The sequence below is a fragment of the Eleutherodactylus coqui genome, chromosome 12, assembly GCF_035609145.1.
Source record: "Eleutherodactylus coqui strain aEleCoq1 chromosome 12, aEleCoq1.hap1, whole genome shotgun sequence".
Taxonomy (NCBI): domain Eukaryota; kingdom Metazoa; phylum Chordata; class Amphibia; order Anura; family Eleutherodactylidae; genus Eleutherodactylus; species Eleutherodactylus coqui.
Genome location: NC_089848.1, coordinates 58,028,366 through 58,055,189, shown reverse-complemented (window position 1 = coordinate 58,055,189; position 26,824 = coordinate 58,028,366). Strand labels below are relative to the sequence as shown.

The 26,824-nt window shown below is 45.1% G+C and overlaps 1 protein-coding gene across 1 annotated transcript in view; it reads right to left on the bottom strand.

Moving 5' to 3' along the window:
• The window catches only part of OXNAD1 (oxidoreductase NAD binding domain containing 1), an 87,721-nt gene that overhangs the window by 37,846 nt on the left and 23,051 nt on the right, over positions 1-26,824 (bottom strand). The window contains exons 6-7 of the mRNA XM_066584816.1: positions 15,213-15,354; positions 3,493-3,735 (exon numbers count right to left, since the gene is read on the bottom strand). Of these exons, the coding sequence (XP_066440913.1) occupies positions 3,493-3,735; positions 15,213-15,354 (385 nt within the window). The remainder of the gene's footprint in view (positions 1-3,492; positions 3,736-15,212; positions 15,355-26,824) is intronic.

Below are 26,824 nucleotides of genomic sequence, written 5' to 3'. Positions count from 1 at the left end.
TCCATCATGTCCAAACTAGATATTCACAATTGCAGGCGTATGCCAAATATGAATTATGTGAATTAGAGATGAAACCTTCGTTGCCCACTACAAACTGCATACACTATCACTCATTGTTATTTACCAAGCTGTACCAATTGGCATATTCTATAGAAAACCCATCCAGCCTTCTGTTTCCATTCTCTGTATAATAAGCGGTTTCTGGTGCTTCGCTTGCAAGCATCTATCAAGCAGCGTCTTTCCAGTATCTACCCTCTGTCAGTTTATACTTTGATTATATGATATGAAACATTTGTCAAGCAGATCAAATAAAAAGAGAAGATATAAATCTGTAATATTCAGTACTGAACAACATATACAACAGAGAACCAACCTGTGCCAGTACTCCTAATTAATAATCCGTGGGCTACCAGCCTGGAAGCAAATACTGCAAAAAGTCACGGGAAAATGTCATCTTTCTGTTATAAAAGCAAAGATAAGAAAGAAAAGACCCAATACTAATATACGGGATTGTTCTGCTTTATCAGGGACTATCAATGACAGGTTTTAAGAGGCCTTATTTAAGAGAACATAATCTAACTAAAGTGTACAGTACTATGCAAGGCTGATGATATGTATGGCCCCCGCAGAGCCCTGATCTCAACACCATTGGGTCTGTCTGGGATTACATGAAGAGAGAGAAGGATTTGAGCAAGCTACATCCACAGAAGATCTGTGCTTAGTTTTCTAAGATCTTTCGAACAACCTCCCTGCCAAGTGTCTTCAAAAACTGTGTGCAAGTGTACCTAGAAGAATTGATGCTGCTTAGAAGGCAAAAAGCGGTCACACCCGATATTGATTCGATTTAGATTTCTCTTTTGTTTATTCACTTTACATTTTGTTAACTGTCAAAAATAAAACACTTCTAGTTTTAAAAACATTCTTACTTTACAGAATATTTTTTTTAACCCTTTCCAATCCAATTTGTATCCTGGTTTTCCTAGGGGGCTTACTATTTTTCTGTCGTTATACAACGGCGCTATCTCCTGGCTAAAGCCAGTACTGCGCGAGGTGACACGTTGGATAGGCTCCGACAGCAGAGAGGCTGGCAATATACAGCAAGAGAACCTTCCAACATCGAAGCTGTACAGGCTTGAATACCCAGCCTCCAGCAAGTGATTGCTCTGATTGGTTGAGGAACGCCACCTGAGTCGATCAGAGTCGGCTCTCGATGAACCAATCACAGCCATTCATTAAATTACCTCATTGAATGGCTGTGATTGGTGCATTGAGCGCCGGCTTTGATTGGCTGAGGCGGCACTCCTGAACCAACCATAGCAATCGCTTTTTGGAGGCGGGGTATTCAAGGCCCTTCATCAGCAAGAGCTGCTCTAACAGGTAGTGTAGCTAGCGCTTGCGTTTAGCGCTGTACAGAGTTTAGTGCAGTGCTGAAAAGGCAGCACCAAATGCTGTACAGAAAAGCCTGTGTGAGGGAGGCCTCACTCTGCACTTTATATCTATGCAAACTCAATTACTAACTAGGTGAAAGGTTCAGGCAGCTTTATTTCTACACCTCCTACAAATGCGAGCCGCTGCAATAAATTTGCACATGTACTTATTTTTCACCCCTACTATTCCATTTGGATTCTAAGCTCTTATAGATGGGTACCTTGCTCTCCTTTTGTCTCATTTTTCACTTGTCATTTCACTTTTGTGCTTTCTTTCCAATAGTAAAGCAGATGCGGAAAATAATGTTGTTACATAAATTATTATGATTACTAATATTAATAAAGGCTATGGACACCTTTGGGTCCCGCATCCAGCGGACCAAATGTGATTTGTTCAGAACTAAGCTTGGATGATCATTCGACAAAGACTGTTGGAATGAGTAGAAGAACGGATCGAGCAGTTAGACATGTATTTTAATACATATCAGAGAAAGGAGAAAAATGGTGCAAATGAACTCTTGGCCACTAGTGACGTAACATACATTGCCCTGGCCGGAAGTACAAGGCCACGAATGTATGCTATCTCAGCGGAAGCAGCACCAGCGTTCGGCACGGTCACGTGACCTGTGGGAATTTAGGAACCAGGAAAACATCGGCAAGGAGAAAACCTGTTACGGGAACTGACTGGTGAGGAATAGGTTAAAAAAAAACTTACTGTGACAAAACCCCTTTAAAGGAGATGTCCCGAGGCAGCAAGTGGGGTTATACACTTCTGTATGGCCATAATAATGCACTTTGTAATATACATTGTGCATTAATTATGAGCCATACAGAAGTTATAAAAAGTTTTTTACTTACCTGCTCCGTTGCTAGCGTCCTGGTCTCCATGGTGCCGACTAATTTTTGGCCTCCGATGGCCAAATTAGCCGCGCTTGCGCAGTCCGGGTCTTCTGCTGTTCTCTATGGGGCTCCGTGTAGCTCCGTGTAGCTCCGCCCCGTCACGTGCCGATTCCAGCCAATCAGGAGGCTGGAATCGGCAGTGGACCGCACAGAAGAGCTGCGGTCCACGAAGATAGAGGATCCCGGCGGCCATCTTCAGCGGTAAGTATTGAAGTCACCGGACCGCCGGGATTCAGGTAAGCGCTGTGCGGGTGGTTTTTTTAACCCCTGCATCGGGGTTGTCTCGCGCCGAACGGGGGGGGGGTTTAAAAAAAAAAAAAAACGTTTCGGCGCGGGACATCTCCTTTAAGACTGCATTCACGCAACAATATTGGTTACGTTGTGCCTTTCCGTTCCGGGGTTCCATCTGGGCAAAAGCACTGACTTTAGTCAGTCAACTTTGGTCACTATTTGACATGTTTTCCATTTGTTTCATTAGTTTAGGAGGACGAAACGGTGCCGTTTACTACATTATTGGGTGCTTTAAAAATGACCCAAACAAGCAAAAACCATGCTTCGAAGAGTATTCAGATGGAACCACAGGGCAGAAGGGCAGCGCAGTCAATAACACCGGGTCAGTACAGCCCTAGACACCAATCTATGACATAGCATCCAACTTTTACACAATAGGGCTCATTCACAGGAACGTATTTTCACACCGTATTACGTGGTGAATTGGGTAAATGAAAACACATTGATTTTCATTGACCCGATCACACTAGCCTTTTTTATTTATTGCATATAATAAACGTATTTAAAAAAAAAAAAACGTAGCATGATCCATTTTACCGCATATTCTGCACGATAGAGCCCATTGTTCTCTATAGGGGGTAATAACCGCAGCACATATATTGCATCGCTGCTAAAAGACAGAGCAGGACATTAAAAAAAAAAAAAAAACTAGGTCACATGACGAGATATATGGTTATGCACAGTGCACATCCGCTGCCCTACACAGCGCTAAACCCTGCGTAATACACGTAGCGTTTACGCATTCGGCCGTGCGAATGAGCCCTTATTGTCATTACACTTAGTCACTGTACATTTCTTGAAGCTTTTACGGCTTTTTATTTTCCCCTTTCAATCGACCACAAAATGCGCTAGGAAGTTTATCAATAGAAATTACCTTGAACAGTAACTCGCTGGTGTTCTTGGCACAATAATAGAGTTTTACACTCCCCATTCGGAAGCCTTTGCCCGTTGTCTCCAGGGCATTGTGAAGGTCAGCAACATGTAAGAGTATTGAAAACAAGGGATTGATTCCTACTCCACCAGCTATTAAGACCAGATCCACAGGAGAGTCAGAGGCTTGAGGATCAAAGAAAAACTCTCCCCCCACGCGTAGAGCGACTTCAGAGCCGAGAGCGCACTGCGAAACAGAAGAAAACCCACAAGAATGAGAATAAGTAAAAAATATTAGGAACACAACGACATAACGCAACGCCATAAAATACTATAAAAAGTGAAAATTTGCATATTTTTGTATGCACACACCACAACATAAAAGGGCAAAGCGTGCCCAACGTGATTTACACAGATCAATAAAGGCCATCAATAAAATCCCCAATTGGGTATTCAACAAATGCACAAATAATAAACCCTTTAAGAGGCGAAGAGAAATAAAAGTGGCATATGCAGTTGACAGAATTCTATACAAGGAGTAACAATTATTTTTTGGTCCCCCCACCCCACCGATCGCCGCTTCTGATGTGAAATACAAGATAAATTCCAGGGATACACAATCTGTACCCTGTTATAGGAAAAACTGGCATGGCAGCAGTAAACACTTGGCAAAGCAGATTGGCATGGCCACGCCGGTTCCATGCTATTCTGAGCTTTGCTTCTGTGTGGTTGGCCGGCTCCACCACACAACAAGGATGTTTATTAATATGCATTACAGAATATCTTGTGGAAGGAGCCAAATATCACATAAAAGAGAGACTTTCATCTACTAGAAAATATATAAAAAATCTCGGCACAAAAAGACACCAAGGTGAGAATTGTAGCATTCATGGAATATATATAGACCAGCTACAATATGTAGGATTGTGTTAAATGGCTAGCACAATGGGATACAGAAGCAGGTATATGGTATATATGGTATAAGGTTCTCATAGCGAAATTAAAACAGAAATTAAAACTTTTCAGTTTTTTCCCCACCGCCTTCTGTTTTTTTCTTCTTTAAACCCACCAGGTTTACTATGTGGGATAAATAATGCAATATTTTAACTTAGTTTGTAGCTTAACTGACATAGTAATAATCAGATTTTACCAGGAGACATTGGAAGGTATTTTGTTTTGAACTTTATTATATTTTTGTTGTTTTTTTTTTAATATTAAAAGTCCCTCAAGGGAACTTAAACATGAGATGTCCTCATAACTGGTATAATACACTGCAATACCTCAGTTTTTCAGTGTATCATGCCTGTAACATTAACCCCCAGTAGTGCCAGAAGTAGAAATGGTTAATAATTAGAGATGAGCGAGCGTACTCGGAAAAAAAAGCACTACTCGCTCGAGTAATTTGCTTTATCCGAGTATCGCTGTGCTCGTCCCTGAAGATTCGGGTGCCGCTGTGGCTGACAGGTGAGTCGCAGCGGGGAGCAGGGGAGAGCGGGTGGGAGAGAGGGAGAGAAAGATCTCCCCTCCGTTCCTCCCCGCAACTCCCCGCTCCGTGCCGGCACCCGAATCTTCAGGGACGAGCACAGCGATACTCGGATAAAGCAAATTACTCGAGCGAGTAGTGCTTTTCCGAGTACGCTCGCTCATCCCTATTAATAATGCTTACTATTTGTGTTCTTCAGAATTGTTTATATTTTGTCCATTGGTACTAATAACGAAGAATGCACCGTATTTTTTGCACTATAAGACTTTTTCCCCCCAAAATGGCATGGAAAAGTCACTGTGTCTTATAGAGCGAACGTGCCGAGAGTCAAACCCGTCTGACAGCTTTGTGATAGGGGTTGCATGTCCTTCTCACACAGCTGCCGTCCGGGCCCGCTCCACAGCTGGAGAGGAGAGCTGCCCGTATATTACTGCTGACTGGTGGAGCATAGTAACATAGTATGTAAGGCTGAATGAAGACAATGTCCATCTAGTCCAGTCTGTCTATCCTCCTGTGTTGATCCAGAGGAAGGCAAAAAACCCGAAGGCCAGAAGCCAATTAGCCCTCTTGGGGAAAAAATTCCTTCCCGACTCCCTAATGGCAATCAGACTGTTCCCTGGATCAACCCTAATAGTTCCTACCTGTCTATATACCAGGATTGACACTTAACCTAATATTTATATCCTGTAATATCCTTCTTCTCCAGAAAGACATCAAGTCCCCTTTTAAACTCCTCTATGGATTTTGCCATCACCACTTCCTCCGGTAGAGAGTTCCACAGTCTAACTGCTCTTACAGTAAAGAATCCCCTTCTATGTTGGTGATGAAACCTGCTTTCCTCTAATCGTAGCGGATGTCCTCTTGTTACCGTCGTGGTCCTTGGTGTAAACAGATCGCGGGAGAGATCCATGTGTTGTCCCCTCATGTACTTATACATGGTTATTTGGTCGCCTCTTAACCTTTTTTCAAGAGTAAATAATCCCAATTTGGATAGCCTCTCTGGGTATTCCAGTCCCGTCATTCCATGTATTAGTTTGGTTGCCCTTCTTTGAACCCCCTCAAGCACTGTGACATCTTTCCTGAGCACCGGTGACCAGAATTGTACGCAGTATTCCATGTGAGGCCTGACAAGTGCCTTATATAATGGAAGGATGATGTTCTCGTCCTTCGCCCCTATACCTCTTTTAATGCACCCCAAGACTTTATTTGCCTTTGCAGCAGCTGACTGGCATTGGTTACTCCAGTTTAGTCTATTATCCACTAATACCCCCAGATCCTTTTCCACCTCACTTTTCCCTAGTAGTACCCCATTAAGTGAATATTGGTGACATCCGTTTCTCCTGCCCATGTGCATAGTCTTACATTTTTCAACATTGAACTTCATTTGCCATTTTTCTGCCCAAGCCCCCAGCTTGTCCAGGTCCGTTTGTAGCCGCACATTGTCCTCCGTTGCATTAATTATATTGTATAATTTTGTGTCATCTGCAAATATTGATATTTTGCTGTGCAGCCCCTCTATCAGGTCATTGATGAATATGTTGAACAGAGTGGGGCCTAATACTGAACCCTGTGGCACCCCGCTAGCGACTGTGGTCCAATCAGAGTACGAACCATTTATTACCACCCTCTGCTTTCGATCATTGAGCCAATTTTTTACCCATTTACACACGTTTTCGCCCAGTCCGAGCTGCCTCATTTTGTATATTAGCCTATTATGTGGCACGGTGTCAAAGGCTTTAGAGAAGTCCAGATATACGAGATCAATAGATTCTCCCTGGTCCAGCTTAGAGCTTACTTCATCGTAGAAACTGATCAGATTTGTCTGACATAAGCGACCCTTCATGAATCCATGCTGGTGAGGAGTTATTCCCTTAATCTCCTTGAGGTACTCATCAATGGCGTCTCTCAGAATCCCCTCGAAGATTTTTCCTGTTACTGAAGTGAGACTTACTGGCCTGTAGTTTCCAGGCTCACTTTTGCTCCCTTTTTTGTAAATTGGAACCACGTTGGCAATGCGCCAATCCAATGGTACTACACCGGTCTTGATAGTGTCTAGAAATATTAGGTATAGCGGCCTAGCTATCTCGTCACTTAGTTCCCTTAGTATCCTTGGGTGTAATCCATCTGGGCCCGGCGATTTATCAATTTTAGTTTTCTTTAGACGCTTCCGCACCTCCTCCTGCGTTAGGTATGAGATGTTTTGTGAGGGGTTCGTTTTATTCCCCTGCATCTCGTGTGGCATTTCCTTTTCTTTTGTGAATACACTTGAGAAGAAACTGTTTAGTAGATTTGCTTTCCCTTCGTCATCATCATCAATGATTTCTCCTGCATTGTTTTTTAAAGGACCATCGCTCTCCCTGCAAATCCTTTTGCTGTTAATGTAGTCGAAAAATAGCTTCGGGTTGTTTTTGCTCTCTTTGGCGATCAGTCTTTCCGCCTCCTCCTTGGCAATTTTGATCGTATCTTTGCATATTTTGTTTTTTTCCCCTGTATGATTTTAGCGCTTCTTCGCTGCCTTGTTGCTTTAGTAGTTTGAACGCTTTCTTTTTTTCGTTTATTGCCCCTGTTACCGTCGTGTCGAGCCACATTGGTTTCCTTTTAGTTGAGTTTCTTTTATTTTTAAAGGGAATGAACTGCTCACATGAGGCGATTAGGATCCTTTTGAACTTTTCCCATTTGTCCTCCGTACTGATATTTTTGAGGATGTTGTCCCAATTAATGTTACCGATAGTAGTTCTAAGCTCATCAAATTTTGCTTTACTAAAGTTTAGTTTCTTTGTCACTCCCTGATAAGGCTTCCTATTGATTGATAGCTGGAAGTTGATTATATTGTGGTCACTATTCCCCAAGTGCCCCTCAACCTGCACCCCCTTTATTCGGTCCGGTTTGTTAGTTAGCACTAGGTCCAGAATGGCCCTCCCTCTTGTTGGTTCCTGCACAAGTTGGTTCAGGTAATTATCTTTAATTACTCTCAAGAATTTATCACCCCTATGAGATTTGCAGGTTTCCTTCTCCCATGTTATATCTGGATAATTAAAGTCCCCCATGATAATTACTTCGTTTCGCTTTGCCACCTCTTCTATCTGCCTTAATAGTAAGTTATCAGTTTCTTCTGTTGCTTTTGGTGGTCTATAGAAGACCCCTATCAGGATTTTGTTATTTTTTCCTCCCTGCATTTCTACCCACAGAGATTCCACCTGTTCGTCTACTACCCCTATATCCTCCCGTAGCCTCGGCTTCAAGTTCGATTTGACGTACAGACATACCCCTCCCCCTTTCTGGTTCCTTCGGTCTCTTCTGAAAAGATTGTACCCCTGCAAATTCGCCGCCCAATCGCACTTATTATCAAGCCATGTTTCCGTAATTCCGACTATATCATAGTTTTCATCAGTCATTCTCGCTTCAAGCTCACCCACTTTACCAATCAGACTTCTTGCATTCGTGGTCATACAATTTAGATCATTTTTTTTGTTTTTTAAATTTGTTTTGTTGCTATTCGTACTTATGGCTGATCTATCAGTTCTAACTGTACTAACCCCACCCCCTGCTCGACCCCCATTCCCTTTGCTTGGACCCGGATCGCTAGTTACACTGGCTACCCCACTATTTCTCATTTTACCCTCCCCCCCAGTCCCTAGTTTAAAACACTCCTCCAGCCTTCTAGCCATCTTATCCCCCAGCACAGCTGCACCCTCCCCATTAAGATGCAGCCCGTCCCTACGGTAGAGCCTGTAGCCGACAGCAAAGTCAGCCCAGTTCTCCAGGAACCCAAATCCCTCCTTCTTACACCAACTCCGGAGCCACTTGTTTACCTCCCTAAGATCCTGCTGCCTTTCTAGTGTGGCTTTAGGTACAGGTAGTATTTCCGAGAAAACTACCCTGGAGGTCCTCGCCCTGAGCTTGGACCCTAAGTCCCTGAAATCATTTTTGAGGGCCCTCCATTGACCTCTAACTTGTTCATTGGTGCCAACGTGCACCATGACCGCTGGATCCTCACCAGCCCCTCCCAGTAATCTGTCAATCCGATCAGCGATGTGTCGAACTCGAGCGCCAGGAAGACAACACACCGTTCGACGATCCCGGTCTTTATGGCAGATTGCCCTCTCTGTCCCCCTAATAATTGAGTCCCCCACCACTAGAACCTGTCTAGGCTTCCCTGCTCTCCCCGTCCCCGTCTCACTGGAGCAGTTATCCCCCTGGCGTTCAGAGGGCATGTCGTGCTGCAGCGGTGCTGGCTCTGTAATGGCATTCCCCTCATCTGCCAACGTTGCAGACATGTTGGGTTGTGCCAGTTCAGGACCAGCCTCCCTGGATCTATTCCCTCTATCTGACACCCAGCTGACTGCCTGCTCCCCCTGCACTTCCGTACTACCATCCGCCCCCGCCTCTATCCCAGCGAGTGTCTGCTCAGTGAGCACCAAACTCCTTTCCATGATGTCAATGGCTCTCAGTGTTGCCAGTTGCCCATTTAGATCCAGAATTTGGGCTTCTAAATGTGCGACGTGCACGCATCTTGCGCAACAGTATGCACCCTCGATCGGCTGATCAAGGACCGCATACATTGCACAAGTAGCACACTGGATGACATTGCCAGACATGGAGCTCATCCTAATGGGGATCTACAATTTACTTGTGGAAGTAGTGAAGATAGACTTGTTCACACTCCGCTCACACGCTGCTGCAACCCCTTGCCCGCCGCTGCTGCAACCCCTCGCCCGCCGCTGCTGCAACCCCTCGCCCGCCGCCGCTGCAACCGCTCACACGCCGCTGCAACCGCTCCCACGCCGCTGCCTCTGTGCAACCACTCACACGCCGCTGCCTCTGTGCAACCACTCACACGCCGCTGCCTCTGTGCAACCACTCACACGCCGCTGCCTCTGTGCAACCACTCACACGCTGCTGCAACTGCTCATACGCTTCTGCTCTCGCACAAACGCTTACCCGCTCGCTGACACTTACGCGCTACCGGTCACAAATTATTATTTTTTTTTTTTTTTAAACCCCCCTCACAAACACTTAGACCCCCAGACACACACACACACAGAAGGCACAATTAACCAGGTACACAGAAGACACACACTTAGCTCACAAACACACACAGAAGATACTTATCAGCTCCTCCACTTCGCCGCTCCTCCTGGTGACGTCACCCGCTGTCCTGGCGGCCGCTCACTCTGCCTCCTGTCTCAGCTGCTCCGTACTGGTGCCCTCCGCTGCTGCCGGTCTCTCCTTGCTGCCCCGGCACCTGCTTCGGCTCCAGTAACGGCTGCTCCGCTCCTTGCTGCACCCGCACATGCTTCAGCTCCGGTAACGGCTGCTCCGCTTCTTGCTGCCCCCGCACCTGCTTCGGCTCCAGTAACGGCTGCTCCGCTGTCCCCTTCAGCCCCCCGCTCGTGCCTCCGTCTCGCGCCGCTGCTCCTGGCGTCTGGTGAGCAGCAGCAGTTCCTGACGGTGCTCACCAATCAGCGGTACGTACGGGAGGCTCTCCACCCCTGCTATTGAGCGGACCCAGCCGACAGCTGTGTGATAAGGACATGCGAGCGTTATCACACATCTGGCGGCCAGGTCCAAAATTTCAGCACCCTCATTCTAATCCAGAGGACTGGTAACCTATGTGCCTAGACATTTGCTATCGATTGTCTAACTTATGTTCTCTAACATAAGCTGGGGTGTTCACTTTTGGGAACCCTCATGACTGTCTGCATTATACAGTTCCAATTGCAATCAATGATCTGCCCATGTAATGCATGGACATACTGGGGTCTTTACTATACGAGATCTTAATTTCTAGGCGGTACTACTGCTCTTTAATCCTCTTGCAATACCTCCTTCACTCCCTGGTCAGGGCGAGTTCAAAATATATGTTTTCCCATTTTCCTCCTCTAAAACCTAGGTGTGTCTTATCAGGTGCAGCTTATAGCGCAAAAAACAAAGCAGTATATTTTAACTATTTTATGTACATGTAGTGTTACGTACCTTATTTGTATTGGAATGGGGCGGTAGATTAAGTGATTTATTTATTAGTGTTTGTTTATTCTTTTATTGTTTATGCAAAATTTTAATAAAAAATATTTGCTTGGAAAAAAAAAATTAAGTTAAAAGCAATTTAATTGTAAAAAAAAAAAAAAACACAGTGTTTCGTGAACTCCACTTTTTCTTTTTCCACTTTTCTGACGGTCACCGCACATGCGTAGTGGAGTTTTAAAAAAACAAACAAAAAAAAAAAAACCTCCTGCTTTCCTGCGGAATCCGTGGCTCAGACTGCTTCTATTGACTTCAGTGGAAGCCGTCCATGCAGGAACCACACTGCAATAGAGCATGCTGCGATTTGTTTTCCAAACCAAAAGGTCCGCAAAACAAATCCGCATGCTTTAATTCATATGCGGACGCCCGCCCATGCTTCCCCTTTGGCGGCTTGATTTGCGGATCTTCTCCAAATCATATCTGCCCGTGGCTTATACTAAATATTACATACCCAACCACTGGCAAGTTTTAACATAAAAAGTTGTTCATATTATTCAACAGACAGTAGCTGAAAATAATAATTTTTACGAAAGGGTTAAATTTAGGAAAAACATGTCCAATAGAAAACGTCTAGATATTGAAGCACTACACTTGGCCTGAAAACTCATGAGGGGCTTGACCCTTATGTTTACCGCTGGACCTTACTGACCTTTGTATGTGTGAGCACCGAACAGTACACAAAAGAATGCAGAGGCCTCCGGTACAGGGGGGGGAAAAAACATTTCCTGCGATAGTACAGAACAAACCTACAGCGGATATGTTCACCAACTACTACTACTACTACAATCTAACACTGGAGGTAAATATCGTGGAGGTTGCTAACATTTGCGCTGGCTTTGCTTTCTGTTTTGTAATAGGAAGAGAAAAACGTAAAGTCGGATCTGTCCTATGACAGAACCGAACAGCCCCGAGCGGATCGGACAGATCAGTGTCACATTCATGGTATCATCATTATAAAATGGTCTATATGTAGAGATGAGCGAGCATACTCGCTAAGGGCAATTACTCGAGCGAGCATTGTCCTTAGCGAGTGCCTGCCCGCTCGGAAGATAAGATTCGGGTGCCGGTGGCAGGCGGGGAGCGTCGGGGGAGAGCGAGGGGGAACGGAGGGGAGATCTCTCTCTCCCACTCCCCCCCCCCCCCCCCCTTCCCCGCTCACTCCTACAACTCACCGCTCACCCGCGCAGGCACCCGAATCCTTTCTTCCGAGCGGGCAAGCACTTGCTAAGGACAATGCTCGCTCGAGTAATTGCCCTTAGCGAGTATGCTCGTTCATCTCTATCTATATGCCAAATTAAAAAGCAGCCACAGCGATCCATTTCAGGACGCAGTTCAATATAACCCCATCATAGAGCGGAGGAACATGTAGGACATTCCAAGCCAGAAGAATACCTTCATAGCACCCAAGTGATACATATTACATCTGACGATGATGAATTATGCACCTGCCCTCTATAAGTGTGTTCAAGTGCAAGTGTAAAGCTGAAGTGTTTGTAATCTATTCATTTAATCTATATATATATAAAATTGAATGTATGTCTGTCTGTCTGTCCTTTATGCGCTACTACACCATTCACCCGATCGCCATGAAACTTTGGGAAGTTGTTGAGTACACTCCTGGGAAGATTATAGGCATAGTACATTTATGCTATGATAAATGGCGCGTGTGTGAGCGTCGTCGACAGTTATGCCCCCCCCCCCCCACGTAGATCGTTCGATTTCCATCATTGCCACTAATTCTCTCACTTCCCGATGTCATGGAAACTTGAAATTTAGCACGAGCAATGATTATGTCATAAATAGGAAACGTTAATTGGTCCCAACTCGATTATTCAATTCTAAGCACCAAACAATTAGTGTCCAAATTTTATGTACGGAATCTAATTCTCTCACTTCCCGATGTAATTTGGCACGGGCATTGATTATGTCATAAATAGGAAAAGCTAATGGGTCCCAACTCGATTACTCAATTCTAAATGCAAAAGAATTAGTGTCAAAATTTTACGTATGGAATCTAATTCTCTCACTTCCTGATGTCATATATATATATATATATATATATATATATATATATATATATATATATATATATATATATATATATATGAATGACTGTCTGTCTGTTCTTTATGCATTACTACACCATTCATCCAATTGCCATGAGACTTTGAGAGGTTGCTGAGTACACTCCTGGGAAGGTTACTGGCACAGTACAACTATCCTACGATAGGTGGCGTGCGTGTGAGCGTCGTCGACAGTTATGCCCCCCAGACAAAGATCGTTTGATTTCCATCTCAAGCACGAAAGCAAAAGGCATTACGAGCAACGGGATGCGTGTTCAACCAGAAAATGATGCACCGCCGAACGTTTCGCAAGACAATTGCTGGATATTGAGAATGCTGAGTTAAAATGAAAGCTGTGCTGTGATTGGTTGCTATATATTATACTGCTGAGATAACATTAAAGCTGCGCTGTGATTGGTTGTTATATATTATACCACTGAGGTAACTTGAAAGCTGCACTGTGATTGGTTGTTATCTAGATATATAAAAACGAACGTATGTATGTATGTCTGTCTTCGCAGCAACGCGCGATGGGTAAGCTAGTATTATATAATCTATTACACACACTAAGAAATGATGAGAAGTAGAAGTTTTTTTTCTATTCTTCATCGTTAGAAGCTTTTCAGTTCTACTTCTTTTAAGGCTACCCTGGTATTGCACTTTACTACCCTGGTATTGCACTACTGGTGATTGCACTTTACCTGCATGGTAGTTTATGTTTCCAAGGAAGCCAAAAGTAGTCCTTCTATCTCATCTATGGACTCAGGGTGTTGGATCCCTACTAGAGATGAGCAAGTATACTCGCTAATGCTAACTACTCGAGCGAGTAGTGCCTTAGCCGAGTATCCTCCCGCTCGTCTCTAAAGACTCGGGGGGCGGCGGGAGGCGGGGAGGAACGGAGTGGATATCTCTCTCTCCCTCTCTCCCCCCCGCAACTCACCTGTCACCCGTTCAGGCAGACGAATCTTTACAGACGAGCAGGAGGATACTCGGCTAAGGCACTAATTGCTCGAGTAGTTAGCCTTAGCGAGTATACTCGCTCATCTCTAACCCCTACCTCATGCTTTAAACTGCAGCGCTGAGTGCTCAGATGAGGTTCTACACAGTAACCAAAGTTCACCAACAAGTCAGTACTAGTTGAGATGAGTTTCCTTGCAGTGTGGAGAAAAGCACTATATAAAACTTCACACGACTAACCCACCAATGAGAAAAAGACGACTAGCAGGTAATTATCTCACAGATAATGAGCTTCAATAAGGGAGGAGACTGAAGGGACACTTCAGACAGCAATTTCCCATTAAAGTGACCCTGACTACCCGATGCACACATTAGTGGGTTTCAGTAGACTAAGACGCTAGATGCAGCTCTGACTGGCGAGTGCTGCTTATATAGGCAGCACTGGCAATCGAAGTAGAGAATAGTGCCTTGCACATTGTGCATTAGTATGCGTCATCAGTTTATCAGGTAGTCAGAATAAGTGCGGCCATCTTTGTTGGCCAGGATTGGAGAATATCCCCATTACCCTAATCAAGCAGGACAGAGGATATAATATTACTCGTGGTTAACCTAAGACTTGTCAACAGACTACAAATGCCGTTTACAACAGCTGGCAGTCTGTCAATGAAGTATAGAGTGTTATAAAGCCGTCTGTACAGTGAAACTGCATGTAAAATTTAAAGAAGTTCACCAATAAAACATTCTAAGACCATATAGAATGTATACTAGTAATTATTAGGAAATTACAGTATCAGTGTTTCTGGTGATGCAATGCGCTACGCAGTACTGCTACATGCACATCACACACACAGCACTGCTACATACATTGTTCATCCCATACAACAGGGATCAGAAGCAGCACAGCACTGGAGATGAAAGACCTGTGATAACGTCAGTCATGCTCATCCCGAGTGAATGATTTACATGATCTGCCTCTAATCACAGGACAGTGATGTCATCAAAGGTCCTTCGCTGCCAGTGAGTTAAATGCTCCGCCCCTTATCACGTCAGTGACGTCATCACAGGTCCTGAATCCTTGTGCAGATTACAGACAACTACAAATCCGCTGCAGCCTCAGTTGCTATAGAATACTAAGAAACTCCTAACCGGTCAGCAGCAGTTAGTGCGCATTCTGGTTAGTGATGTACTAGGCTTTACCTGTGTATGAATCCAGTGAGCAGGAGGATGTAGGTTGTATTTCACAGCAAGCTCCAGGGCGCCTTCTCTTTCTAGAAGTCCAGGACTTGAACAAATGGAAAAGCCTCCGACTTTAGGTACCCCAGGAATAAAGAAATCCACCCTGAAAAAAAAAAATATATATATAAATATATATACACACACACACACACACACACACACACACACTAAGATAGAAAAATAATTCAGGAATACACAAGGTTCCCACTTAAAAAACTTCAGGCATGCTCTAAAAACGCACCTCTTCAGGGAGGCATACAATATCTCCTAAACCAAACCCCTCTGTACTCCGCCTGATAACATGCTTCCTGTCCTACTGACTGCAATCCTTGCTAGCCGCAACCAACCGCCCCCTGCAGTCACACCGATTCAGCCACTATATAACGGTTTTCTGGGATTAACTATTGATGACCTTCCCTTATGATAGACGTGACGTCACATGAGCGGTGTCTCTGCTGAGGCCTGTGACGTCACGTTCATACTCCGCCGATCAGCAACTATTGATAACTTATCCTAAGGGCGGGTCATCAGTGGTTAAGCCCAGAAACCCGTTTTATGATCCCAATAAATTCTAGATCTGACCTTTTTACACTGTTATATTTAAGTTTCTAATATACAGGTCCCTCTATTTATCTGGAATGATTGGAATTTCAGGAGTTATTTTTCTTGCTACTTTGTTTAACAGCAGCCTAAAACAGTATAAGGGCTATTTCAGACGACCATATATCGGCTCGGTTTTCACGCTGAGCCGATATACGGTGTCCAAGGGGCAAGGGGGTGGAGCTAAGTACTGCCGCTTAGCTCCGCCTCCATCCTGCCCCTCCTATTACAAATAGTGGCAAGGTGCGGGAGCTCAGTTCCTGCTCCTGGCTCTTCCATCCTCATCCCCCTGCAGACAAGGACACCGCATATTGGCTCAGAGTGAAAACGGAGCCTATATACGGTCTTCTAAATAAGCCCTAAAACATACTTGGTGTAGACTTACGTTTGCTTCAAATTTGCTGCATTCCATTCAAAATATCAGCTGCTCCTGACTTGCTAATTAAAAGGCCACTCTTGTGAATTTTTAATTGATTCAATACGCAGCTATCCTCCCAGTATACGCAAGTGGGCTAGTGTTACCTTAGGTAGTTATTCCTTTCTGTCTGAAACCCCCGGCCTCTTTTTTTTTTTTTTCTTTAGTCCCAGAAAACCCTTTTAGGATAAAACCCCAGCATGCAAGGGCCAAAGAACTTTACCTCTGCCATGCAAGGAACGCTATAATTATATGGCCTGTAAAGTAATAGCTGACAAATACTTACAAACTAGTAAATGAAGAGGAAGCAGAAGTCCTAGTTGCTCCACAGTGGTGATGCAGGAGCAATGCAATGAGTAACCTACAGCTAATCCTGCATGTAACACACGTGGTATCAGTTGTGTACAGTATTTCTAGGTGTATTTTATATGAATCCAGCCTTATAAAAGCGTAATGCCATCATCAATATCTTAATATAAAGATATTTACCCAATTTAAAAGGGAATCTGTTATCACCTCTAAACTACATTATAGGCTCAAAAAGTGAGGAAACTGGGGAGTCCAGGAAGCTGCGTTTCATACTAAGCGGGCACCACTATGGGGATGACGACAGGTTCCCTTTAAAGAAAAGAGAGATATGGAGAAGCGCACACTTGCCCCACAGTTCGCCCACAGAGGATCAGCCCCATTCATCCACCGCAGGAAAAAAGAAATTGGGCATCAGCTTATGTTCACCGCTAGCTTATTGTGGAAGGAAATACATCCAGTGGTTCTTAACCTTGTTGGAGGTACTGAACCCCACAAGTGTCATACATGCATTCACCTTCGGAATTGGGAAAATACAATGTGATTTTTTTTCCAAATTCAAAAACACAGGTATATTCCGTATTTTATTAGAGAACAAAGGGCAACTAAACTAATACACGGAATGACGGGACTGGAATACCCAGAGAGGCATCACAATTGGGATTATTTACTCTGGAAAAAAGATGGCTAAGGGGCGACCAAATAACTATGTATAAATACATGAGGGGACGATACAAGGATCTCTCCCATGATCTGTTTATACTCAGGACTGCGACGGTAACGAGAGGGCATCCGCTACGTCTAGAAGAAAGCAGGTTTCATCACCAACATAGAAAAGGGTTCTTTACTGTAAGAGCAGTTAGACTGTGGAACTCTCTGCCTGAGGAAGTGGTGATGGCAAAATCCATAGAGGAGTTTAAAAGGGGACTTGATATCTTTCTGGATCGGAAGGATATTACAGGATATAAATCTTAGGTTAACTGTTAATCCGGGTATACAGGCAGGTAGGAACTATTAGGGGTTGATCCAGGGAACAGTCTGATTGCCATTAGGGAGTCGGGAAGGAATTTTCCCCCAAAAGGGCTAATTGGCTTCTGCTCTTGGGGTTTTTTGCCTTCCTCTGGATCAACAACACAGGAGGCTAAGCAGGCTGAACTGGATGGACATTGTCTTCATTCAGACTTACGTACTATGTTACTATGTTAAAATGAACGGTGCATCAGTTGCACACAGTGAACTTAATGAATATTTACTGCAAGTCAATGCGACTTTTGCCATTGCCTTGCATACACAAGTTCAGAAATGCTCGTCTTCACCTTGGCAAGGGCCACTCTCATATCATTTTCGCAACAAAGTCTGTTCCTTTTCTTCGTTTTTAGGTCTACCATTCTCGAAAAAGAATGCTCGCAAAGATACATTGTAACAAACAGTACGAGTATTGACCTCTGCCGAACCCCTGGGGTTCGATTTAACCCCGGTTAGGAACCACTGGTTTAGAATCAACGCCCCAGCCTTTTTTTGTGTGTTGAGCCAAAACATGGCTGGGTGTATATCCTTCCACAATAAACTTGTGATAACATGCTGATGTCCCATTGATTTTTTCTATATTACCCAAGTAACTTCTTGCAAATAGAGCAGAAATGTAGTGGAAAAAGAAAAGCCCCCACAGCAGGGGCACCGGGGGCGTGACTAACACACATTCACATGGAGCAACTACCGTTCAGAGAGCAGCTCAGAAAAGTTGATGAAGTGTTCTAATATGACAGTCGTTCATTTGCTTGTACGCAAAGCGATGATCTTTCCTTAGTCGTTCGCGGGGAGCGATCGCCATTCAAATATGTTTGCAAATCGCTCGCATGCGAACTTTCATCAGATGACTTTTTAATCAACCAGTAACTATTTTCTTGGAAAGCTGAAACTAAATGACCCGAGACGTCTTGCTGGGCGCCCTTGCGATGGCCAGGTTTACACTCAACTATTATTTGAATTCACTCTTTTGAGTGATTATTCAGCTATTAGTCGTCAAGGTACCCTAAAGGCTACATTCACATGGGAAGCGCTATATCAGGCCAAGATCGCACTTGCCAAACTGCGCTTTTCATGCCGTTGTTTGGCATTTTTTATTCAAATACTCCTCGCATCACTTTTGTGAAATTGTGATCCTAAGGCGCGTTTATCACGCACATCAGAGCTTCCCATGGGAAACTTTGCATCCCACGACAAGCGAGCACCATGCAATGTCTTTTAAGGTCCCATTTAAAACAATGGGGGAAGGTGTTCCAGGAGAATGACCCAATCATAGAACATGCTGCAAGTAAAAGGAAAAAAAATATCTCGCCTATGTGAATAAGTCCATTCAAAAGAATGGCGTTCATATTTGTGCGCCCCGCAACGAGATTCTCGCCAATGTGAATAAGCCCTACTAGGAAACCCCATTGATACGTAAGCATTGCATGTATTTTGCTGACAATACCTGCAGGGCAGTAATAGGGAATCCCAATATCACTCGTTCTATAGCAGCCATCTGCAACCCATAGCTTTCCAGGCTGGGAGCTGTAGTTCTGCAATAGGTTGCGGACCACTGCTATACAAAGCCATTAAGCCAATTCTGACAGTCTGTATGGCCTTATCACATAATGAATACAGTCATGTTTGGCTCCGAAGTCTTATTTTTACAGATAGGATTAACTTTTACAGCAGTCATTATATTCTTCTCGCCGCCGGACTAAAATTAAGCGGTTTCTTTTATTTTTTCCCCCCCATTTTATTTTTACATAAATGAAAGCCATGTGGCTCGAACACAGATTAACGAGCGAGAACCCAGTGACGTAAGGAAGCCAGACTTCTCAGACAGCATGACTCTGGGAGGAAAAAAAATCCTCAATGTTGTTTTTGTAACAAGAACAACGATTCTTCAATTTTACTACATTTCTTTTCCTTAGCCTTGAGCAGGAGGTGACCGTACAACACGCAGTAAGCGCTGGGACTACTTCTACAGGAGGTCATTGTGTTTCAGAATTAATTAACCCTTTCCAATCCACTGTCTGACATCTTCCTACATTCTGCTTGAAGCTTGTACAGCTCCAATGTAAGAAGACGTCCGACAGGGTATTCTTACCGTCTACTGCCAGCCACTCCGCTGTTGGAGCCTCTCTGGCGCACACACACTGGCTTTAGCCAGCAGATGGCACTGTTGTATAACAGCAAAAAGAGAAAGCCTTTTAAGAAACCCTGAATCCAAAATTGGATTGGAAAGGGTTAAACGTACAAACGCTCATGATATTACAACACACATCGGGATCCATCCGTTTCCAAAGTTAGGGAGCGTTCTCACAGCATTCGTGTACACGATATGTCACTCCATTAGGGGATTCTGCGATAGCTGCTGAAAACAGGGCTGTAACAGAATCATCGAACGGAAACAAAAGGATGTCTGTTTTACAAGGTTCCTGTTATATCGAGAGTATAGAATAGCGCAGTCATCTACGTCATTCTGGACTCCAAATATAAACGGAAAGAAACGGGAACCTTGTAAAATGGACACTAAATAGGTGCCCGCTTCACAATTGAAGTTAAAGGCCCCGTTTCTTTCTTTACATCCAGGGATTCCGTCACAGCGCTGTTTTCTGCAGCTGTAAAGCAATCCCCGAGTGCAGTCACGTATCGTGTACAACAATGCTATATGAACGCTCCCTTACCGAAAGAAAAATGTAAAATATACTCTCTTTCTCTTACACGATACACTGCTAAATAAATGTCATTTTTTGGGATAATTGTGGTAAAGGATAACCCATAAGTAACATTTACTTTTTGTATTAGCAGTAAACGTCGCGGACTATTTGTGAAATGCTAAACAGACCCATCTCTAATCTCCCCTTATCTCCAAACTACTAGAACGCCTGGTTTACTCCCGCCTTGTAAGTAATCTATCAGAGAACTCTCTCCTCGACCCCCTACAGTCTGGCTTCCGACCTCAACACTCGACAGAGACTGCCCTTACAAGAGTATCCAATGACCTACTGACAGCCAAATCGGGGGGCGATTACTCCCTACTGATCCTCATCGGCCTCTCTGCAGCATTTGACACTGTTGACCACAAACTCCTCCTCAGTATGCTTCGCTCCATCGGCCTAAAGGACACAGCTCTCTCCTGGTTCTCCTCCTACCTATCTGACCGCTCTTTCAGTGTCTCCTTTGCTGGCTCTACCTCCCCTCCTCTTCCCCTTGCTGTTGGGGTTCCCCAAGGCTCGGTCCTCGGCCCCCTCCTTTTCTCTATCCACAAGCCCCTATTGGACAAACCATCAGGAGATTTGGCCTCCAATACCACCTGTATGCTGACGACACCCAGCTATACACCTCTTCCCGTGACATCTCTGCACCTTTACTCCAAAACATCACCGACTGTCTGTCCGCTGTCTCTAACACCATGTCCTCTCTCTACCTAAAAGTAAACCTCTCTAAAACTGACCTACTGGTGTTTCCGCCCTCCACTAACCGACCTCCTCCTGACATCTCCATCTCAGTGTGTGGCACCACCATAACTCCTAGACTACATGCCCGCTGCCTTGGGGTTATATTCGACTCTGATCTCTCATTTACCCCCTACATCCAATCTCTGACCCGAACATGTCAGCTGCACCTCAAGAACATCGCAAGAATCCGCTCTTTTCACACTGTAGACATGCTAAAAACGCTTATTATAGCCCTCATCCACTCCCGGCTCGATTATTGCAACTCGTTGCTGATCGGCCTCCCCTGCTCCAGACTCTACCCTCTCCAGTCCATCCTGAATGTGGCAGCTAGGCTCATCTTCCTGTCCAGCCGCTACTCGGACGCCTCTGTCCTGTGCCGGTCACTGCACTGGCTGCCCGTTAAATACAGAATTCAATTTAAGCTTGCTACCTTCATCCACAAAGCCCTCCACAGTGCAGCGCCACCCTATATTGCCTCCCTCATCTCAATCCATCACCCAGCCCGGGCTCTCCGCTCTGCTAACGAAACCAGACTGAGTGCCCCTTTAATTCGAACTTCTCATTCCCGCCTCAAAGACTTCTCCAGAGCAGCACCGGTCCTCTGGAACGCACTACCAAAGGCTACCCGAGCAATCCAGGACTCGCAGAACTTCAGGCGTGCTCTAAAAACACACCTCTTCAGGGAGGCATACCGCATTCCCTAAACAAACCTCTCTGTACTCCGCCTGATAACATGCTCCCTGACCTACTGACTGCAATCCCTGCTAGCCATCATAAACCGCTCCTGCAGTCATACCGTTTCTACCGTCACACGGCCAGATGTCTGACCATTGTCTATGTGTATATCACCCCTCACTCTCCACCTCGCCATACCGTGCACATCTCCAGCCCTTTACCTTCCGTATCACCCCATTACTTGTAGTATGTAAGCTCGTTGGAGCAGGACCCTCACCCCTACTGTTTCCATCAACTGATTACCATGTAACCGTGGTTCTGTAATTTTTGTATTTTTTGTCTTTCTGTATTCCCCGTCTATGTAAGCGCTGCGGAATATGTTGGCGCTATACAAATAAAGATTACTATTATTATTATTAAACAGGTTATCAACGCTTAAGTCAAGAGCTCCCTCTTGTGGAGAAGAATAGTTTAACATCTTTAAAAAAAAAACACACACACTTTTTCATTATACAGCAAAAACTGTCTAAGGCTGGTTTTGCTTTTCTGCTCTGTTTTAGGACGGCAACAAACAGCGCTGCAAGGACTCCATTGATTATAATGGGGTTCGTTCAGTTTCTGCTCATCTGCGCAGCTCTCAACTGGAAGGGAAAGCACTGTATGCAGAGCTTTTTCTTCCGGTGTTTTGTGCCGAATCTATGATGGAACCTCCAACCAGACGTTTTACGCAGATGTGAAACCACCTTAAATTACGCAATTATCCAAGGCCCTGGATTCAAAGGAGAAATCCACATCAATTAGGTATTTCATTGAGTTTGTTGGGAATCTAAACCGTAACACACGGACAGCAGATTGTTTCCATGCAAAGATTTGAAATGTGCATTGCGGAAAAAATAAAAAATAAAAAAAATATATACAATTGACATGCCAATTCTGCGCAAAGAATCCACGAAGAAAACGCCACTGACGGATCAGCCCCATTCAGATGAGGCCTTAAGCTGGTGCCATGTGTGGTGTACAATCATTGGCTTCTATGGAAGCTGCAGGAGCCATCCATGTGAAAAAACGGCAGAAAAATGGAGCATGCTGCGGGTGTTTTCCAGCATGAGCAATCCACACACCGGGGGAAAATGACATCTGCAGGTATTGAATTACATTGCATGGATGGGTTAGGGTACGTTCATCTTTAGAGGATTTTGGTGCACACCAAAATCTGCACCACTTGCTGCAGACTGACGCGGCTTTTGATGCGGATCCGCAGCAGATTTCACGCTTTCAGTTCAAGAGGTGAAGTCTGCTGTGCATCCACCTTAAAATGGCGCAGACTTCTATACGCGAAGGTACCTTCATAAGGGCACACACTGATTTCAGAGGGTCCCCTTAGCTATTATGTGTATGATCTAGATTAGCTTGCAGACCCAGCAGAGGACTAAGCCCGAGTATACTTGTGCCTTGCATGTGTTAAATACACTTTTGTAGTATGATTGTTGTGAGGGCAAATCAAGTGGGTGCCAGCTAATGCCATACTCACATCTCAGGGACTGGCATCTAGGGGGGGGGGAAAAAAAAAAAAAAAAAAAAAAAAAAAAAAAAAAATCGCTTCGGCAAATCTAAAAGGTAGCTCAATTGTTTTTATTTTTTAGGAGGCTTCGGAGGGGGACGGTTACATTGACATAGGTTGTTTCCTTTGTGATATGCATACTATTATCGGAAGGCCTTTTTTATGGTCAAGAACCAGACAGACAATTTTTAACTTTTGGCATTCCGAAATGTACAACTTTTGTATTTTTAAACAGCAGAATTAGTTGCGCCATTTTGCAGGACATGTTTTCCCTTTGCCCTTCCTTTTGTATTGGCACATCATTGTTCACATAATTGTAAGGGGCAAGAACAGAGCAGGATTGCCAGCCCTTTGTAGTCACTTGAGTGCTGACAGCTCTAAAAATCTTTTGAGCAGCTTTTGAGTGATAATCGTTGTGTTCTTTACTGCTCAAACGTTGAGCGATCACCTTGCGCTCTGAGCAGGGGATGCAGAAGACAAGCGGGGCCGCTGGTCTTCTGCATCCAGCTGTTCCCTGCTCGGAGCGCCTGGCTGTTATACAGCAGAGCGCCCAGAGCGGGGGATAAAGATCACAGCTGGACCGCTCTGTTCTTCATACCCCGCCTGTCTTCAGGGAGCGGGATACAGCGGAAACAATAGTTTCAGCTGTGAATCCCCGATTACTGATCGCTGTTCTTTCAGCATGCTGAAAGATCAGCAATGGCTTAGCGAAAACTGCACGATGTCAGTGCAGTTAGACAACGATTAGCGCTCAAAAGACGGCTTTGAGTGAAAATCATTGTGTCTAAAAGGGTCTTAAGTGATGGCCGATACACATTTTTACTGACATTGCTAATGGGCTTTAACCTGCACATACTTTTTTTTAAGGCAGTGGCTTGGCTGACCACTGACAGCCAGGCTCCTGCTCTAGCTGCCAGAATGTGAGGTTTTCCCTTTCCAGGCAGTTTAACCCCTTACATTCCACAATCAATAGCAACAGTAGCATGTAAGCAGATGACAGAGGGAGGGGGCTCTGTCACCTATAAGCACCCTGCAATGCGATTGCAAAGTACCAATGGGTTCCCATGGGAGATGGAAGCCTGACAAAGTCCTCCGCAGTCTAATGCACTGCTGTCATACACTTAGTAAAATGCACTACGTAAGTAATGCAGTGTACTATCCTAGCAAACAATTGCATCCTCAGGCCGGCTTCACATGGCCGTGACGGGCTCCGCCACGGAATTCCGCGGCGGAGCCCGTCATGGCGCCCCCCCCCCACCCCCCCCCCCCCCAGAGACCCCAAAATACCTCCGGATCCGGCGTCCCACGTCCCGAATGACGCTTCGGCGCGCATGAGCAATAGAGCGCGCAACGCGCTGCAGCGTCATGTGGCGCGCCGGCTGTGTCATATGATGCGGCTGGCGGTAGGCGGGGAAGCGGTTTCACGCTATCTTCCGCTGTGCTACAGCGGAAGATAGCGTGACGGACGGCTTCCATTGACTGCAATGGAAGCTGTCCGGGCATACACCCACGGCAAATAGAGCATGCCGCGGGTGAGGACGGGCCATTTTACGTTGCGGAATTCCGCGGTGCTATTCCGCACCGTGAGCATTGTGCTATTAGGTTCAAATAGGAGCCCTTAAGCCGCATTTAGGGACAAAAAAAATAGAAAGTGTATAAAAAACAAGTTAAATAGAGCTTAATTTAAAGGAGGATGGGGGTGGGAAATCACATATTTTTCCCCAACAAAAAAACAGTTAAAAATGGATTAAAAACCAAAACACCTAGTAGGTGTTTACAGTAGAGATGAGCGAACATACTCGTTTCGAGTAATTACTCGATCGAGCATCGCTATTTTCGAGTACCTGGCTACTCGGGTGCAAAGATTCGAAGGGCGCCGGGGAGCGGGGGATGGCGTGGTGGAGCGGGGGGTAGCAGTGGGGAACGGGGGGAGCTCTCTCTCTCTAACTCTCCCCCCCCCCATCTCCATGGCTCCGTCTAACTACAGCGTCTAATCGCCCGATTAGACGCGCTTGCGCAGAAGGGTCTTTTCCCTTCGGGTCTATCCGGCAGCAGCGGCGTTCTGGCTCCGCCCCATTCTACGCGTCATTGCGTAGCTCCGCCCCATCATGTGTGCCGATTCCAGCCTCCTGATTGGCTGGAATTGGCACACGTGACGGGGCGGAGCTACGCGATGACGCATAGAAGGGGGCCGAGCCAGAACGCCACTCGTGCCAGACCGAGCCGAAGGCAGAAGACCCTTCTGCGCAAGCGCGTCTAATCGGGCGATTAGACGCTGAAGTTAGTCGGAGCCATGGAGACGGGGACGCCAGCGCAGGGAAGGTAAGTGAATAACTTCTGTATGGCTCATATTTAATGCACGATGTATATTACAAAGTGCATTAATATGGCCATACAGAAGTACTTAACCCCACTTGCTTTCGCGAGACAACCCCTTTAACCCCACTTGCTTTCGTGAGACAACCCCTTTAAGGTGATGTACTTTATTTCTTTTAACCCTTTCCAATCCACTGTCAGACAATTTGATTTAAGGCTGTACAGCTCCGATGTTGGAAGACGTCTGTCGGGGTTCTCTTACTGTATATTGCTAGCCTCTCTGGTGTCGGAGCCTATCACCTCATGCAGTACTGGCTTTAGCCAGCAGATAGCGCCGTTGTATAACGGCAGAGAAAGAGTAAGCCCCCCTAGGAAAACCAGGATACAAATTGGATTGGAAAGAGTTAATATCAAATCCTTTAACCATATGCCCCAAACATGCTGCGGCCATAGCTTTAGCAACGGTTATCTAACGCTGTATTTTTAGGCTGTGGTTCTATATTTGGTATGTTATTTCATGAGACGATAAGGTGGAAGACAACACATCCAGACACTTCCCCTTATGTAAAGTTCTGCTCAGTAATTACCAACTCTGAGAAGGCTTACACACAATTGAACTGCGTTTTGTTTTTATAGCAAAGTGTTCCTACTTGACGAGGCTAAAGAGCAGAACAAAACTTTTAAAAAAACACAACATACTAAATATACACCGGGGCACTCTTAAAAGAAACTAAAGCATGCATTAAGTGTAACAAGAAAGAGAAACCTCATGAACGGCTGCACAAAGGGATCATCGTCTCAAATCAGTAATCAGATTCTGGGTCTCGCTATACATCAATCTCATTTCAGTGCTTGAGGACTGAAGCTTTCCATACAGTCTAGACTTTTTTTTTTCTTTTTTTTTAGCAGGACCATCTATTGTATATGGAGGCCTTTCAACTCTCCCTTGAAGAGAAAGAAGGATGGGGCAGTTGGATTTTGACATGCCTGATCCTTTTATTCTTGGAGAGATAAGCCTTGGGGTGTCTGGCAATACCTAACCTCTAGAGATGAGCGAGTATACTCACTAAGGCACATTACTCAAGCGAGTAGTGCCTTAGCCGAGTATCTCCCCGCTCATCTCTAAAGATTCGGGGACCGACGCGGGTAACAGGTGAGTTGCGGCGGGGAGCGGGAGGGAGAGAGAGATCTCCCCTCCGTTCCTCCCCGTTCTCCCCAAATCTTTAGA